Here is a 15,648-nt window from a genome sequence, read left to right as displayed (position 1 = left end):
CCTACTTTTTAAATTACATTACCCTAACCCCCTCTCCCCCGATTTCTGTCACTTTGAACCCTTTTTACCACTTTTCCTTTCCGTTTATGCCCACTCTAATTTGCAACTTTTGACCAATTTCTTTGGTTTTCAAAATTAAAAAAATTTCACCACCTTTTTCACCATTTTTGGTTACTTTTAACCCATTTTGTTTCTGAATAAAACAAGGATTTACATCTTTAAGATGACTATATATATTTGGCGCAAGTAAGAATAAAATGTCTGCATAACAGTGGATTTTATTCAGATAAATAAATAAATGTGGTTATCACAGATTCACAGAACAACGGACCATCATTTTGATGACTATGTCATAATCAGTCAACCAATGAGCACAGGTTTGATTTCAGTTTTCAGACTTTAGTTATGTGAACTATTTTCTACCACTGTAAATTACATAAAGTGTCTGACTCCAAGCTCAGGGTTTGGTCACGACTCACACAAATCAGGATGCAAATCATTCCAACAATAGAGGACCCGTGTGTGTGTGTGTGCACGGAAGCAGCAAATAGGAAGTTAGCTTGTGATCAGATCCACCTTGTTCCTGCACTTCCTGTTAAAGCTTTAACCATTGTGTGATTCTTTTATTCATACACGTTGACGTGGCTTCATAGTGCAGATACCTGTTGTGCAGTTTTGTGCTTTTGACCTCTGCAACATATTTATAACAGCTTTGACTATAGTTAACACAGAAATACTGAACCACATTAGTATTTTTCCTGATCTTTGCCTAACCCACCTGTAACATTACAGCCAATCACAGGCTGTGTTTCTACATCTCGATCTAGGAACCGGACGTCAAAGCATCTTTTGATAGCAGTTAATATTGAAGTATTTCAGTCAGAACCAAAGTTCTGTAAACAGTCATTCATTCCCTGTTCAGCTTTCCTTTCTCTGTGATAATGGAAAAACATGGAAAATATAGAATTCACTTCCTGGATCAGAAATGGCATTATACGGTAGTTTTTTTTTTATTTTTTTAAGTAAAATCAAAGGGAAATTGCAATATGAAAAAAAATATATAGCCCCACATACATGTTCTGGGAAAATATTACACACTTTTAACAACATGGGGAAATATAAATTTACCGGTAATGAAAATTGTTCTTCATAGCTTTTCTTAATGGTACAGCTCAGATATTTTTATACTGCTCTTTTTTATCCTATATGAACTAAATTTATATTTAAGAAAGTGAAATTATTGAATACAGTTGTTTACGATGGTGTTTATGATGTTATGGTAAATACTATATTGTTTTTAAACAAATGTTTACCATTTATTTTGAAATGTGAGACTAATTACAATCATAAAATAATACTAATTATGTGTAAGGCCTTATTTTTAGATTCCTGAATTTAATGCCTTTTAAGATTTTTTAAGGATTCGGGGGAACCCTGTCAGCCAAAACCTGGGGTTTAGTTTCTCTTTAAGCAAAACTGGGTGTTGGGCTAAAAAAATGTCAGAAATTGATGAGAACTCCCCCTGTAGGAGGAAACAGATCACTAGTCACCTCAGTGTTGATCACTAAGTTAGATCATCTGTGAGAAGAAGCTCATACTTTAGAGGAAAAACAACAAGTTCATCAATGGATTCAGTCCCAAGACGCCAATTGTCAGTGAAATGTTTATTTATTCTCATGGTCTGTGAAACTCTGCTAAATATGGACATTTTGTTTAAAGTGTTTAACTAAATAGCAGAATAAAATTGGAACATTGCAGCATTGATTTAACTGATTTATGTTAAATGAGCATCCACTAAGGAAACATTTCATTTAGAGTTTGGAAAATAAAAATTATAAAATCCAATATGATAATCTAAAGTTAAATGTTACAATTCTGTTAAACTGAAACAGAAAATTGGAGGCTCTAGATGTGGAAATTGGATTTTTCTTCAAAAAACAAAACGTTAATGCCGAGTAGCTCTTTTACTGTAATTGAGTTGCTTTTATGGGAACTTGTATCTTTTTGGAATATATTTCTAAATGAGTAATTTTACTTAAGTACGTTTTAAAAGAAGTCATTTGTTACATTTCTACACCCAACAGTTACTGAGTAAATTATTATTTTTAGTTTCAAAGTGATCAACGGACATTGTAAAACTACAAAAAAATAAAATGACCAGACAACAATCAAATGCATCACATCACAGCCGACCAATCAGATTAAACATAATGCAAGGCTCCAAAACAGCATTAAATGTAGGTAATTTTCTCAGTTTTAGAGTTTATAAATGTAGCTATACTTAGAGGCTGAGAATGTTTATTTTATTTTGAATTCATTGGTGTTTTATTTTGAAAAATAATTGTAGATTATGAGAAAGCTTTTATTTTATACAGATGTTTACTGTATACAAGGGAACCATTGCAAGATTGGGTGAGAGTAAATAGTAACTTTTACTTTAGTTACTATTTAATTGAGCTACTTTTTCCTTGTAATTGAGTACATGACTAATTTCAATCTAGTAACAGTACTTGTACTTGAGTAGAATATATCAGTAATTTTACACCTCTAGTAACACGTGCCCAATAGTTTCCCTTATCAGTACTTCTTCTATCTCACCTGTGGTGGGTTTTCCGAGTCTTCTGCTGGATATTTGAGAAATCGTAAAACTCTGGAGAGCTGCAGAGACGGAAAGAAAAGAACAGCCTCGTTTTAACACATGACGGGATTGCTGAGAGTCTCAGAAATGTAACGTTCAAATGAAAGGAATGCTTTAGATTCACTGAATGAGGTCATCACAGTACTCTTTGATCTCTGCAGTGTGCACACACACATGGAAACCCCTAACGAATGAAAACACATGAGGCTGAAAATGTGATTCAGATCAAGTTTCCCACACGAGTGACAAGAAGAACAATATGTTCATTCTTGTGCACGTCGGGGTGCGAGTTCAGACTGGTGTCATTAAATGAAAGAACATGACTAAAGAGAAACAATGGTAATGTTTCATCATGTACAGTACAGTATGTAGGTGTGTGTTAGAGAGGAAAAAACAACCCTTAATCTGACTTAATCTGCGTTTCCATCACCCTTGGAAATGTGCAAAATTTAAATAGTGCAATAAGAACTAGTAATGGAAACACCTGAATTTCAAAAGAGTTTTTACGCTTTCGTGAGGAGGAATTTCAGACGTCTCGATATTGAAATGTGTCACAAAAGCGTCATGGAAACACTTTTTACGCAAATACACGTCACAGAACGTGACGTAAATGATCACATGATGTGAGGTACCTGGTCACATGACCACTTTTCTTGGCATTATACTTTAAAATCATTACTAACTTCTCATAATCGATCAATAAATGAATCAATTAATCTGATTTTTTTTAAAACAGTTTATCTATAAAGCACATTTATACCCTGCTTAAGCTATTAAACTGAAATAAAACACTCGACATAAATCCCATGACACAACAAATCGATAATGACATTCGTTACCAACGCTTTTAATAGTCGATTTTTATCGATTTTACCGATTGGTTGTTGGAGCCTTAATTATCAGTGCCACATTGGACATGAAACAATGTGGCAAAGTCCCACGGGATGAGATCCCACGGGAGTTATGAGGCTACTGTCCAAAACAACGTTCAATAGAAACACGTTCAAAGATTTTTTGTCGACATTTAGAAATATCGCTTTTATTTTGTGAAAATCCGTAATGGAAACCCAGCAACAGTCTCCATCTATTTATCATAACAATTACCAGTATCGTGGCTGAAACTTAAATGCTATTATTATTTTCCATAGAGCTGATTGTCCTCGTCTTTCTGCAATAATTACTTGAAATGTATGAAGATATGGATGAAATCTGCGAGACCCAAAAGGCCAAATATTTCACAACACACACAATCTAAGTGTTCGTTGTTGTGTGTCAAAAAATCAGAGTTTGTAGGTTCTCCTTGTACACAAGTGTGTTTTTCTCTTTATACTTGGGTACCTAACCAGTCCCATATCAGATTATTATGCATCCTTATGTGAAACATTATTTAGATTTTACAAATACTTTAATAATCAATTTGTACTTTTCAAAATTTGGGTTTGTCTGAAATGTTGACGTTTTCCCATTATACATGAGGTGATGGAAATGTTTCTTAACACGGTGCACTGTAAGATGACTACGTGCTGCTGTGATTATGTTAGTTCTCTAGTTGAACTCTCTTTAATAAGAGTGGACACGTGATACAAACTCTCCATATAACTTGCTGATCCATTGTGTTCACCTACACAATGTTTTCCATACAATCACTCATCAGGAATGTGAAGCTTTGTGTCTTTTAAATAAAGATGAATCATTTTGTGTCTATTACATGACATAGTTAAGAGTAACCACATGCATCTATAAAAGTACCCAGTATGTTTTCTAAAAATTAAGTGCAATAAATTTCCAGCTAAAATGTGAGTTAGTGTAATAAGGTCTGATGTGGTTCACTGACACCTAGTGACTGGGCGTTTACGTGCTATACATATGTTAGTGCAACTAAATGTTTTTTTCATGGTTAAAAAAAATTGGGACATTTTTTGGATCGATAGGATAATCGCGCTGTAAAATATTGCGATATATCACAGAATCGATTTTTTTTCTTACACCCTTTGCGGTACGGGTGCGCATTTCCACGATGTATCCCGATACAAGTCATAATATCAATAATTACAAATTTCACCTTTACAAGTATCAAATGGTATGAAACACAATTTATTTATTTTTTAACTTGCGAAAACAAGTAAATGGTAACTGTAATAATTAAATTACCAATATCCAAAACAAGTGGTATGTTTATCAAACTGTCAAATTAAATTTTTCAAAAAAGTTTAACTTTTGCTTCTACAACAGATTCAGATTCTAAGTTCTTAAATTCTCTAAAAATGCGACACATGCAACTACAAAAGTTCAATCAACCGCGCAGTGAAATATTTCTCCTCCTAATACTAATAATAATAATAATAATAATGCATTTTATATGGCACTTTATCATTGATACTCAAAGCACTTTACAGAATTAAGGCATTATTCTTTCACTCCACACATACTGGTGGTAAGTTCTAGACCACGAGATGGGCTCTGAAAGCAGAGAGTAGCAGGTTTTCTTTTCATTTTCAATGGTAAAAGTTTATACCAAGTTGTATGCGTTAAATTGCTTTTTAAACTAATGCTAGTAAGATGACATGTGAGCACAAGCTGAGATCTATTAGCCAATTTAACTTAATATGATCAAGGATTGGTAATACATTGTGTTATAGGGTCCCCTATAATGGTTCTTTAATTGTCACGCATCAGAAACACAAACTGTCACATGAGCAGAAGTTGCAACAGAAACATTTCCACAGACAGACAGACAGACAGTCAGTCAGGTGTGGCAGAGCTTTTTACAGCTCAGTTTGAGCTCGTCACAGGATTCAATCATTTGGTATGTGAAGTTTTCTTTGCACATTTATCTTGACGATTCAAACCGGATGTGTTGAACCCAGTCCAACCACCCACCTGCTGCCTCTTTCACGACAATTATGTAACGTGTCAGGTAGGGCTGGCGGTATGGACCAAAACTCATATCACAATATTTTTTCTCAAAATGGCGATACACGATATAAAAAAATAAGGTGTAAAATACATTATATTGGTATAGGCGATATTGTAATTTTCTATATCGCCAAAACAGAAATTGCGATATATCTCGACTCTCGATATATTGCCCAGGCCTAGTGTCAGGAAATAAATACAGTGATGTTGCTAGGTACGCGTCCTGGGTCCCTGACGCATACAAATCTAAAAGGATGCAGTAAATCCACTATCCATGCGTCCCAGGGACGCATCACATTTTTCCCATGAAAAACGACGCATTGTGAACAACTTATGTTTAAAATCACAGTAACTAGCAAAAGAAACCTAGCCGTCAGCGAACCACTTTACACATTAATTTAGCGCAGACATGATCCCATTGAGTAGATGCTAGTTTAGCCAACTAGCCAAAAGTTTCCTGGGACCGCTTATTAAGTGAACCGCCCTCCCCCCTGAAAGCTTCGTCCGTGCTTCGTGTAGCACAACGGTGCTCCGTGAAAACGTGATCAGCTTTAATCAGCTTCACCTGCTCAGTGTTCAAACTGTTGTGTCTGCTTAAGAATAACTCAGTCCGTGTTGTTGGTTCTTTTTATTCCAGCCTTAGGTACACATTCACAGTCAGCTAGCTACTTCAAGTACAAACGTTTCAATGGGAACTTCCGGTTTACAAAATAAAAGTGCGTTGGAGCAACGTTATTAGAATGTTACATTCGAGCTACAGAAAATGGAATAATTTAAATTAGGTTCATTTAAACTACCGGTAAGTTGATCAAAACCTAATCATTAAACCTGATCAGATCAGTAAACCATTGATCCCTGAGAGGAAATTGGGTGACATTAATGCTATTCTCATACATCTTTATATGATATATAAATAATTAAAAAGGAGCAGTCCATAAGGAATAACCCATGTCACTACAATTTATATCTACCTTTTAATTGTATCTTACTTTATTTTTGACATACATTTTTGTTTATGAGTTTTTTATGTATTAGTATTTATTTTGTTTCCTCACAGGAGTTAAAAACTAACAAAAAATGTAATTTAAAAAAATAAAGTGGAAAACGGAAATTGTAAAAAAAAATAAAACGGATTTTATAGGGCCCTAAGTCAAAGATACGAACTTCTTAGTAGTAAGCAGTGATGACGTGTTTAAAATCACAGTAACTAGCAAAAGAAACGTAGCCGTCAGGGGACCCCTTTACACATTAAATCAGCGCAGACATGATCGCCTTGAGTACATGCTAGTTTAGCCTCTACAACAACAACTAGCAAGTTCATCTGCTAATTATAGCCATATCATACAACCATTGAAAGAGAAAAATATAAGAAATAGAAAGAAATACATTTTTTTATTGGGGACCCATTGAATTTCCCAGAGACCCACTCAAATCACTACCTGTGGGTCCCGGGGACTCACTACATTTAAAACCAATCAATGTCACTGAAATATTTACGAGCGATGCACTAAAATTCCGGCCACCAAAAATTGTTGGCCACAAATGGCCCAAAAGTGCACCGACGTCATGAGTGGTCCCTGGAAAGATTTCCCCAGACAAACGTTCTTTGCCTCACGATGACGGCGTTTTATTCCGATTCTGTCAATTTCCGTGCTCAACAGTGAATTCTGTTAACATTGGTCGATTCGGTGATTCAGTCCTCGATTCCGTTAACTTGGAAATTATAGGGCCCTATACAGGCCAGTACACTGTTATTTAATGTATGAGTAGGGGGAAGTTAAACATTTCATTTTTTTATTTTATTTATTGCATTGTTGGAACGTATGTGCTAAATAAATACTTTCATATTTTTAATTGATTTATTTTTCGAAACAATGCTAATTTATACAATTGGAGTCTTTTAATTTTAGAGGTTAGTACACATTCAGAGCCATAAATACAATGGGGCTAATAATTAGCAAGAATTGATTTTGTTTTTAGGTTTTCTGCTAAACGTGTGCCAAAATATCAATATGACGATGTATTGCGAGGTTTTGTCTTGCGGTACGTTATCAATATTTATATTTTTTTATTTTTCCATTAACGGAATCAAATGGATGGAATCGGCATGAAATGCATCACCGTGAGGCAAGGAACATTTTTTAAACAGCGCCTAAACCACCTGAAACCTCATCTAAACTGCCAAAAAACTACGCAAACCATCACTGACTCCTAAATACAGAGCCAACCAGTGCCTGCTTAACTTTGCTGTGCCTGTAAAACTCTCAGTTTCTCACGTAGAGCAGCGGCGCTCTGAGCATTTTCACCTCATGCTCTGACTGAAAATGTTCATTTTTTCATATGAAGTGAAATGTTTCAGTTTTCATAAAACAAGTTCATTCTGCTTGTTAAGCAGCACTGATGTGTCGATAATTGATAATACTAGCACTGAAATGACTATTTTATGCATTCATTTTGTTTTTAATGATTTAAAGCTAATTTTGCACAAACATCATTAACAATATTTTGGTGAAGCATGATTTTGTCCCAGTCTTCCCTTAAAAACTTAAACATAAGGACATGTGACTAGTTGTGGTCAGTGTGTGTGTTTTACTCTCCTGTCATTCATGTGAAAATGATTGACAATGTTTTGTAATGGATTCGGTGCAGTCCATAAATTCTGAATTTCTTCAGTGACACAGATATCGTGATGTATCGTGGATGAATTTCCCCGCAATATATTGATTATTCCAGAATCGCTGTATTGTGATAATATTGTTATTGTGGGCAAAAATATCATGATATATCCTATATCATGATATATCGAGGTACCTGGCGATACCCAGTCCTATTTTCTGCCTTGGTTTTCTCATTTTCGGTTTCAGCCAAGAATTTTCATTCCGGTGCATTCTAATATTTATTACTAGATGCTCACCACGGTACACAGATATGTCATACATATATTCAGTCAGTGTGATAAAGAGAGAGGAAAATACAAAATATTTGATAACAAAAAAAAATGATAACTAACAATTTACCATAACTTCATTGATAAAGCACTGAGTCTGTTCAGGAGTTCATGTGTGATGAGTTTGAGGACAAAAGGACTTCTAGAAAAACATGTTTTTCAACATTAGTTCCTGAAAGCAGGAGTGATGCAGCCACAACACACACAGCCACAACACACAGCCACAACACACACACAACACACACACACACATACACAGCCACAACACACCACACACACACACACACACAGAGAAAAGTGACCCTGACTACCTGCCATGGTGGTTGATTTAGTGAATGAGCAGTAAACACATTAACCCACTACGTTACACAACGTAAATAAGGAACATGGTTACATCATCATCTCTGGTGGGATTCACAGCACAGCTGTTGTAAACTTGTATTACTATTAGTGTGGAATTATTCTACAATATTCGCTCATTATGACAGTAAAATAGACCATCATAAGTCAATCTACTGCAGTCATTCATCTCTCAACCAGTAGAAAATGTGTGAACACCTGATTATGCATGAAAAAATAAATACCGTCATATACTGTAAAAGCATTAGAATTTATATAAATTTTTGGTCATACTGCCCAGCCCTAGCTGGAAGTTGATTGCACTTTATTTTCATAAAACATAGTGGACACTTTGATAGATGTATGTGGTTTCTTTTTTGAAGAATTTAACAGAATCAGAATGCCTAAATGAGCCCCAACATTTTTCAGTGTGTAAAAAGAGTAGAAACGTGTAAATTAGTCACTTTAGCATCAGTAGAGGATGTAATGCAGGTGTTTTTAAAGATGTTAAAGGATCGTCACCAGCAGCAGCAGCAGCTTTTGTCTCTGGTTGGTTTTCTCAGAAATAACAAAACAAGAGTTCTCAATGTGACCAAACGTTCCAACTCCCTCACATGGAAAATCCAATTCCTGTGATCATATGATGTGATGAAGCACCAATCAGTGCAACACAGCGTACTACCATATCTACTTTGTAGGGGTGGGTAACCAGCACAATTTACAGCATCATCATTATTAGGGGCACAGAGATTTAGAATTGTGAAAAATGTAATAACGACCTACCCTCTGGATGTCTGGTGGAGTCAATTACATTAAAGAGTAATATTTTGTTGAAAAGGACAATTGTATACCTTTGTATACAATTGTAACTAGAATTAAATATTTTGTTGTAATTTGACTTTTCTTCTAGAATTAGTTTTTGATCAACTTTAATAAAATGTGTTACAAATATAGAGTAGCCACCTCAAATATTTTTTATACTTCATTTTATATGAACTAGATTTATATTTGAGAAAGTTTAGGATAAAGTTATGATATTTGCGTGTGATGTCACGTACTTTGGCAAATCGGTAATGGAGAAAACAAATAAAGGTGTTCGTTTTCCGTTTTCTGTACCGAAGCAAAAGAGCTTGAATTTGAAAAACAAAGCGTTTTCCGTTTTTTCATTTTGGGTTTGGAAACAAACATCAAATAATGAGTGTTTTTTATGTTTTTGTTACATAATGAAAAAACAATGAAGGAATGATACACGGATTAGCCCGGTTTCTGTTCTCAGCATCTTCAGCCTTGTCCCTGAGGTAAGTGTTCTCTTTTTCAAGTGCAGCAACTCGTTTCGTCAGGTCCTCAATGTTACATTCATTGGCTCTCACACTGTTCCACCTCCGTGATTTGGTCAAATAATGTTGAAAGTGATCCTTGTATCTTGTTTAAAGTTGTCTGCACAGGTGAAATCATGTTCTCAATGTGAGCAGTCATTTCATCTTTGCTTTATTGGATGGCCTTGTTTGGAAAGAAAACTGACAGTGTTCAATATTTTCCATTGTGGCAATGTTTCACAGAGATTATTTCAAACTCTGATTGAGAAAATTTTCAGTTATACTTGACGACAACAGCTGATAGTAGCACCTACTTGGAAAGTCAGGGTTTATGCAGCAGGCTGAGACCTTTTGTGGAGCACTCAGACAGTAGCGGCCATTTAATTCCAGGTGACCCCACAGGGGGTCCAGACCCCAATGTTGAAAAACACTGCTATAAAACTTGTTTTTAAGTTGAATTTTAAAGTGTGCCATTGGATTAACTTGCTTCCGTTATGGCCCCTACAATATCTTTATTGTAAAGATAAATAAAGGCCCTCTCAATAAATAAATAATTAATATTTTATACAGCAAATTAAAACAATAAAATATATGCAGTGAATTTAATACATTTTCGGTTTATGTTGCTCACACAAGCTGCAAAGAAACCAACCTAAAATTAAAAGGAATCCTTAATGCAAAAACTTGTGTCTGTAACTAAATAATATAAACCTTATCAAACTCTACAGACTATTATACAATCATTTTCACATGATGTTATAACAAAGATTAAATCATTTTTTCCTAATGGATCTTTCAGGTCCTGCAAATGTTGCTGTACGTGGCCGACGATAATCCTTTATTTTTTCATGTTCAACACATTTACTAGTGTACATAGAAACACTTGAGATTTAAATCCCTACTTAATAGGATTATGTTTGTCACAAAAGGTGCACACGTGCCCTGCAAACTAATTCAACCCATTCGACAGAATACACTTTATAAACTCACTAAAAACTTCAGAAAACACTGGACATTTCAGAATTAAAGGTAAAATTTTTAGATAAAAAATAATAAAACATTCCACTTTTTAAAATGTAATATTTGAGACAGAAAAAGGCAAAGGTTTATAGTAGCTACTGTCATTAATATATTCATCAGTAAGTTTGGATTTTATTGGATTCTGAGCCTAAACGGAGATAAATTTAGATTCTTGAGTTAAATCATAAATATTAATTACATTTTAAAATGGTCAATATGAGATTCATCTCCTCTTTGACTCTCCTCTACAGAGTGAGGACGTCACATGAGAGACTAAAAACAACTCAGCCAGAAGTGGCAGACGGACCAAAAATAGTATCAGAGAGGTAAAGGCCAGAGATGGGTAAAAACAACCCACAGACCCCCACGGCCCCCAAAAGTAATACACAAAATGACCCCAAAAATACACAAAATACCTGTAAAATTTACAAAAATAAATAAATAATTACACCATAAACACTCAAAATGAGAGGAAAATACACAAGAGGACAACAAAAATACACAAAATGAGAAAGGAATATACAAAATTACTCCAAAAAGACAGAAAAATATACAAAAGTCAACAAAAATACACAATAACTGACAGTCTCCTGCCTAGTAGGGCCTGATTTGTCTTTTGCGTGGTGGTGTGATTTGTTTTGCAGGTACCTGACTGGTGGGCGGAGCCTCATTAAACTGACTGGGAGCACCTGGACAGTCACCAGTAGATGGACTATTTAAAGATTCACTGTCACCTCCTCAGGGGTTGTTGATTTTCTGCTCCATTCTGGTGGCTCCTTGTTTTCACTTGGTTGGCATTTGGCCTGCTTTTGGTTTAGTTTGTATGGTTTATTGTGATTCAATCCTTTAAACTTACTTTACTGTGTACCTCCTTTTCTTTGTCATAGCGCAACAAGCCAGGTCGTGACAAAGTGGGGGCTTGTCCGTTCCTGGGTTGTTAAATATAACTTTTTGGTAAGTTAGTTTGACAATTCGTGAAGTAGTCATGTGTGTAATTTGTTGGTGTGTTTGACTGCATGCTAATTGGTTGTTAGTCATTCAGTTGGTTGGTGTATAAAGTTTATTCTTATTTGACTATTGATATAATGTTTAGCAGTGCATGAAATGGAGATTGTGAGTGATTGTTGAGCACTGTTGGAGGTATACAGATATGGCTAAGGGATTAGTTGGTTTAGATTAAAGGTGGTTTTTGTTTTCTCTCTCTCTATTTCCTGAGGGGTTGGAGGGTAAACACCGTTTATCTGTTTGATGAATGTTTGTTACCAAAGACGGCCTATTTCAGGGACTGCTCTGCTGTAAATAGGCTAATGGCACGTTCACACCAAACGCGTCCAAAGCATTAACAGCATCAAGTTTACATAGACAATATATGGTGGACGCGTTTCTAGGGAGCGTCAGACGTCCCACTGCGTGTCCCGCGCCTCCTGTGCGGAGCGTTTGGGAGCTTTTTGCGCGGCGGATGCTGTGCGTTTTGAGATTTCAAGCTTTTGACGTGTGTCCAGTGCCTCCAACGCGGCCGACGCTGGAGTTGGGATTTGTTGAACTTTTGGGGCATATCGCGACGCGTCGACGAATCAGGAGCGTTCCCCAACCTGGGGTCAGCAGGTCTTCAAACTGGGCATGGGAGAGACGGAAGTAGCACTGAAAGCTCTGGTGAATCCAGGATCAAATAAAACCAAGCCACTCTCTGGATAACGTAGAGCTGATGAACGGGGTCAGAGGGGGCGTGTTCAGCAAGGAACTCCAAACTTTATTCTCCATTAAATCACATTTATCTATAGCTCTCTGACATCACAGTGCACACACTGAGTCACACCAAAATACAGCCGACCAGAAACACCACCTTCTCAACACAATAATGTTCCCACCACTTCAGTCACTGGATGATTTATGAACGTAACTGATCATCACAATATCATCCATTGTATGAACACCACCAACAATAGTGAAGCCCCTCCTCTCAACGCGCGTCCTAAGCATCTTCTACGCTGGTGACCAGTGTCTGATTCAATCAGCACAAGCATCCAACTACGGGCGTGAGGCACGATTTTGACCCCTGAAATGCGTTTGGTGTGAACGTACCATTATACTCACCCAACCGGTGGAAAATAGGTACTACTGGTTGTCCGGGCCGGCAATATTTATTAATATATATATATATATATATATATAATTATGTAGTTAAAAAAAAAAAATCACATATGGCATGACAGCTAAGGACATGTTTCTTAACACTCACATTTTTATTTTTGGTATTTAAGACGTATTTAAAAGTTGAAAATTCTACATATGTCACCTTTAAATGTTAATTATAATAAACGAAAATGGTGTAAAATAATGTGTTTAGTGAGGCATAGATCTTCTAATAAAAACATGTCAAAGGTTTTAGGCCACATTTGTTAAAAACAGTGGAGGATCTCTTTAAATAGGAGGAAAAAATCCAGGATTTGCTGCTTTGATTAAAGTGAACTGGGATGACATCATGAAGTGTTTTACATTGAACCACAACACGAGCCACTGGCTGACTGAAGATTTCCATTAACTTCAGAACTTCACTTTAAACACTCAGTCTTCACACATGTAGGATGGAAATTAAAGCTGTGAGTAGAATGTTTGATGGAAAAGCTATAAAAGCTGTTATTAGAGGCTAGAAAAAGAGGAACAAACCGCTAGTTTTAGCTAAGCTAACAAACACAGAGTGGATCAAACATAAAGCACTTTATCAGCTTTGTCTCTTATAAACATTTGTTTTTTCACACATTCATTAATGTGTCCATCCGTTCTCCTCCTCCTCCGGTCCGGTGTGTGTCACCGGCAGCTATCGGACCTTAGCTCGACCTTAGCCTCGCTGACTCACCTGGACGTGGGACACTACCAGGCTCTTGTTCCCCTCTCCGTGGTACTTCCAGTCGGCTTCGTTCATTTTGTCCACCTCCATCACACGAACCCGGCCTCAACGGCGACGACACAGCGGCCACATACACCCGAGACTGAGCCGGGACCCAGCAGTCCTCCACCAGAACAGAACAGACAGAAAGCTGCTGGTCCAGGTCTACGCGGCTCCAGGATGCCACACACCCGCAACACGATTACATCCGGTAAGCGCTTCAAAATAAAAGCTCACAATAACGCGGTTCAATGCAGCGAACGAGAGGAATCAGAGTCAGAATCAACTTTATTGACCAAGAGTGTATGAATACACACGAGGAATTTGTCTTGGTGACCTGTGCAATGTGGTTCTATGGCCCACGTGTCAAACTTAAGGCCCGAGGACCAAATCCGGCCCTCTATCTCATTGTGTGTGGCCCCAAAGTAAATATGCAAAATGACTGAAGGAAAACACACATGACAGAAAAATACATTACGGAACACAAAAATGACTCCAAAAACCCAAAACAGCAGCACAAATGTACAAAATGACTCTGAAATCCCTAAATGGCTACAAAATAAATCCAAAAACGGACAAAATGACAGAAAACTAGACAAAAGAACAACAAAAATACACTAAATAACTCTAAATCCGGCCCTCTAGAGCAGACATGGGCGAATGGTGGCCCTCGGTCTAATTATGTGGGTCCCCAGGTTAAATGTGCAAAATGACTAAACTAAGGAACACACATAATGAAAGATAAATTCATGGATGACAAAAATTACTACAAAAACCCAAAACGACAATAAAAATGACAAAAGTCGATAACGAGAATAACAAAAAGATGAACCTAAAGTTTATTACTTCTTAATTAATTTTTACTTTGAAATTTGATTTAATCTGCATCCCAATAACTTAATCAAACTTGATCTTTCTTCTTTGACGGACACGTTCACGAGCCGCTCCCTGTTACTCTTTATACTTAAGTCCCGCCTACTTCACTATGATTGGTTTAAAGAGGCCCTGCTGTGATTGGTCGGAGGTTGTTCAATGAATGGTAGTTTACTCTCATTGGATAGAAAGAGTCACGTGTGGAGCATAATTAAACATTTACTCCAAGTTTGGGACTTTTTTTAATCATGAACTGGAAGAAAACAGCAAAAATTGAGGGATTACATCAGACTTTTGTTGTTGTTCTTTTCCCTTGAAAATAAACTAAAACTTTAATGACATTTCACCTAAATCTTTTATTCATATATATATATTTAATTTTTTTATTTTTTTTTTAATTTATATAATTATAATTTGTTTTTGTTTTTTTCAAAATAATTACAGTGGATGATATATTTGTGCTTGCTGATAGCTCAGATGGCTAAAGAAATGTATTTGTTGTATATTATCTATCTGTGTTATTTATTTGTTTTATATGTTTTTGTATATTTAAGCGCACAAAAAAAATGGGGATTTTATTACAGGACTGGATTTTGACCATAAGTTTTCCATCTGTTGAATTTTTCCAGATAAAGTTTGTTTTAGAAATAAAATAAAAAAGTAAAGATTTGTTTAATAACTACATTTTAACTTTGGCAGAAAACCATTCAAA

At 36.1% G+C, this 15,648-nt stretch overlaps 1 protein-coding gene across 1 annotated transcript in view; it reads right to left on the bottom strand.

Moving 5' to 3' along the window:
* Nucleotides 1–14,242, bottom strand: part of ippk (inositol 1,3,4,5,6-pentakisphosphate 2-kinase) — a 30,009-nt gene extending 15,767 nt beyond the window's left edge. Inside the window, exons 1-2 of the mRNA XM_028446261.1 lie at nt 14,034–14,242; nt 2,599–2,658 (exon numbers count right to left, since the gene is read on the bottom strand). Of these exons, the coding sequence (XP_028302062.1) occupies nt 2,599–2,658; nt 14,034–14,114 (141 nt within the window). The 5' untranslated portion in view covers nt 14,115–14,242. The remainder of the gene's footprint in view (nt 1–2,598; nt 2,659–14,033) is intronic.
* Between the last annotated feature and the right edge of the window lie 1,406 nt (nt 14,243–15,648).

This window comes from Gouania willdenowi, chromosome 5 (assembly GCF_900634775.1).
Source record: "Gouania willdenowi chromosome 5, fGouWil2.1, whole genome shotgun sequence".
Taxonomy (NCBI): Eukaryota; Metazoa; Chordata; class Actinopteri; order Blenniiformes; family Gobiesocidae; genus Gouania; species Gouania willdenowi.
This window is presented reverse-complemented; position numbering and strand designations above follow the sequence as displayed.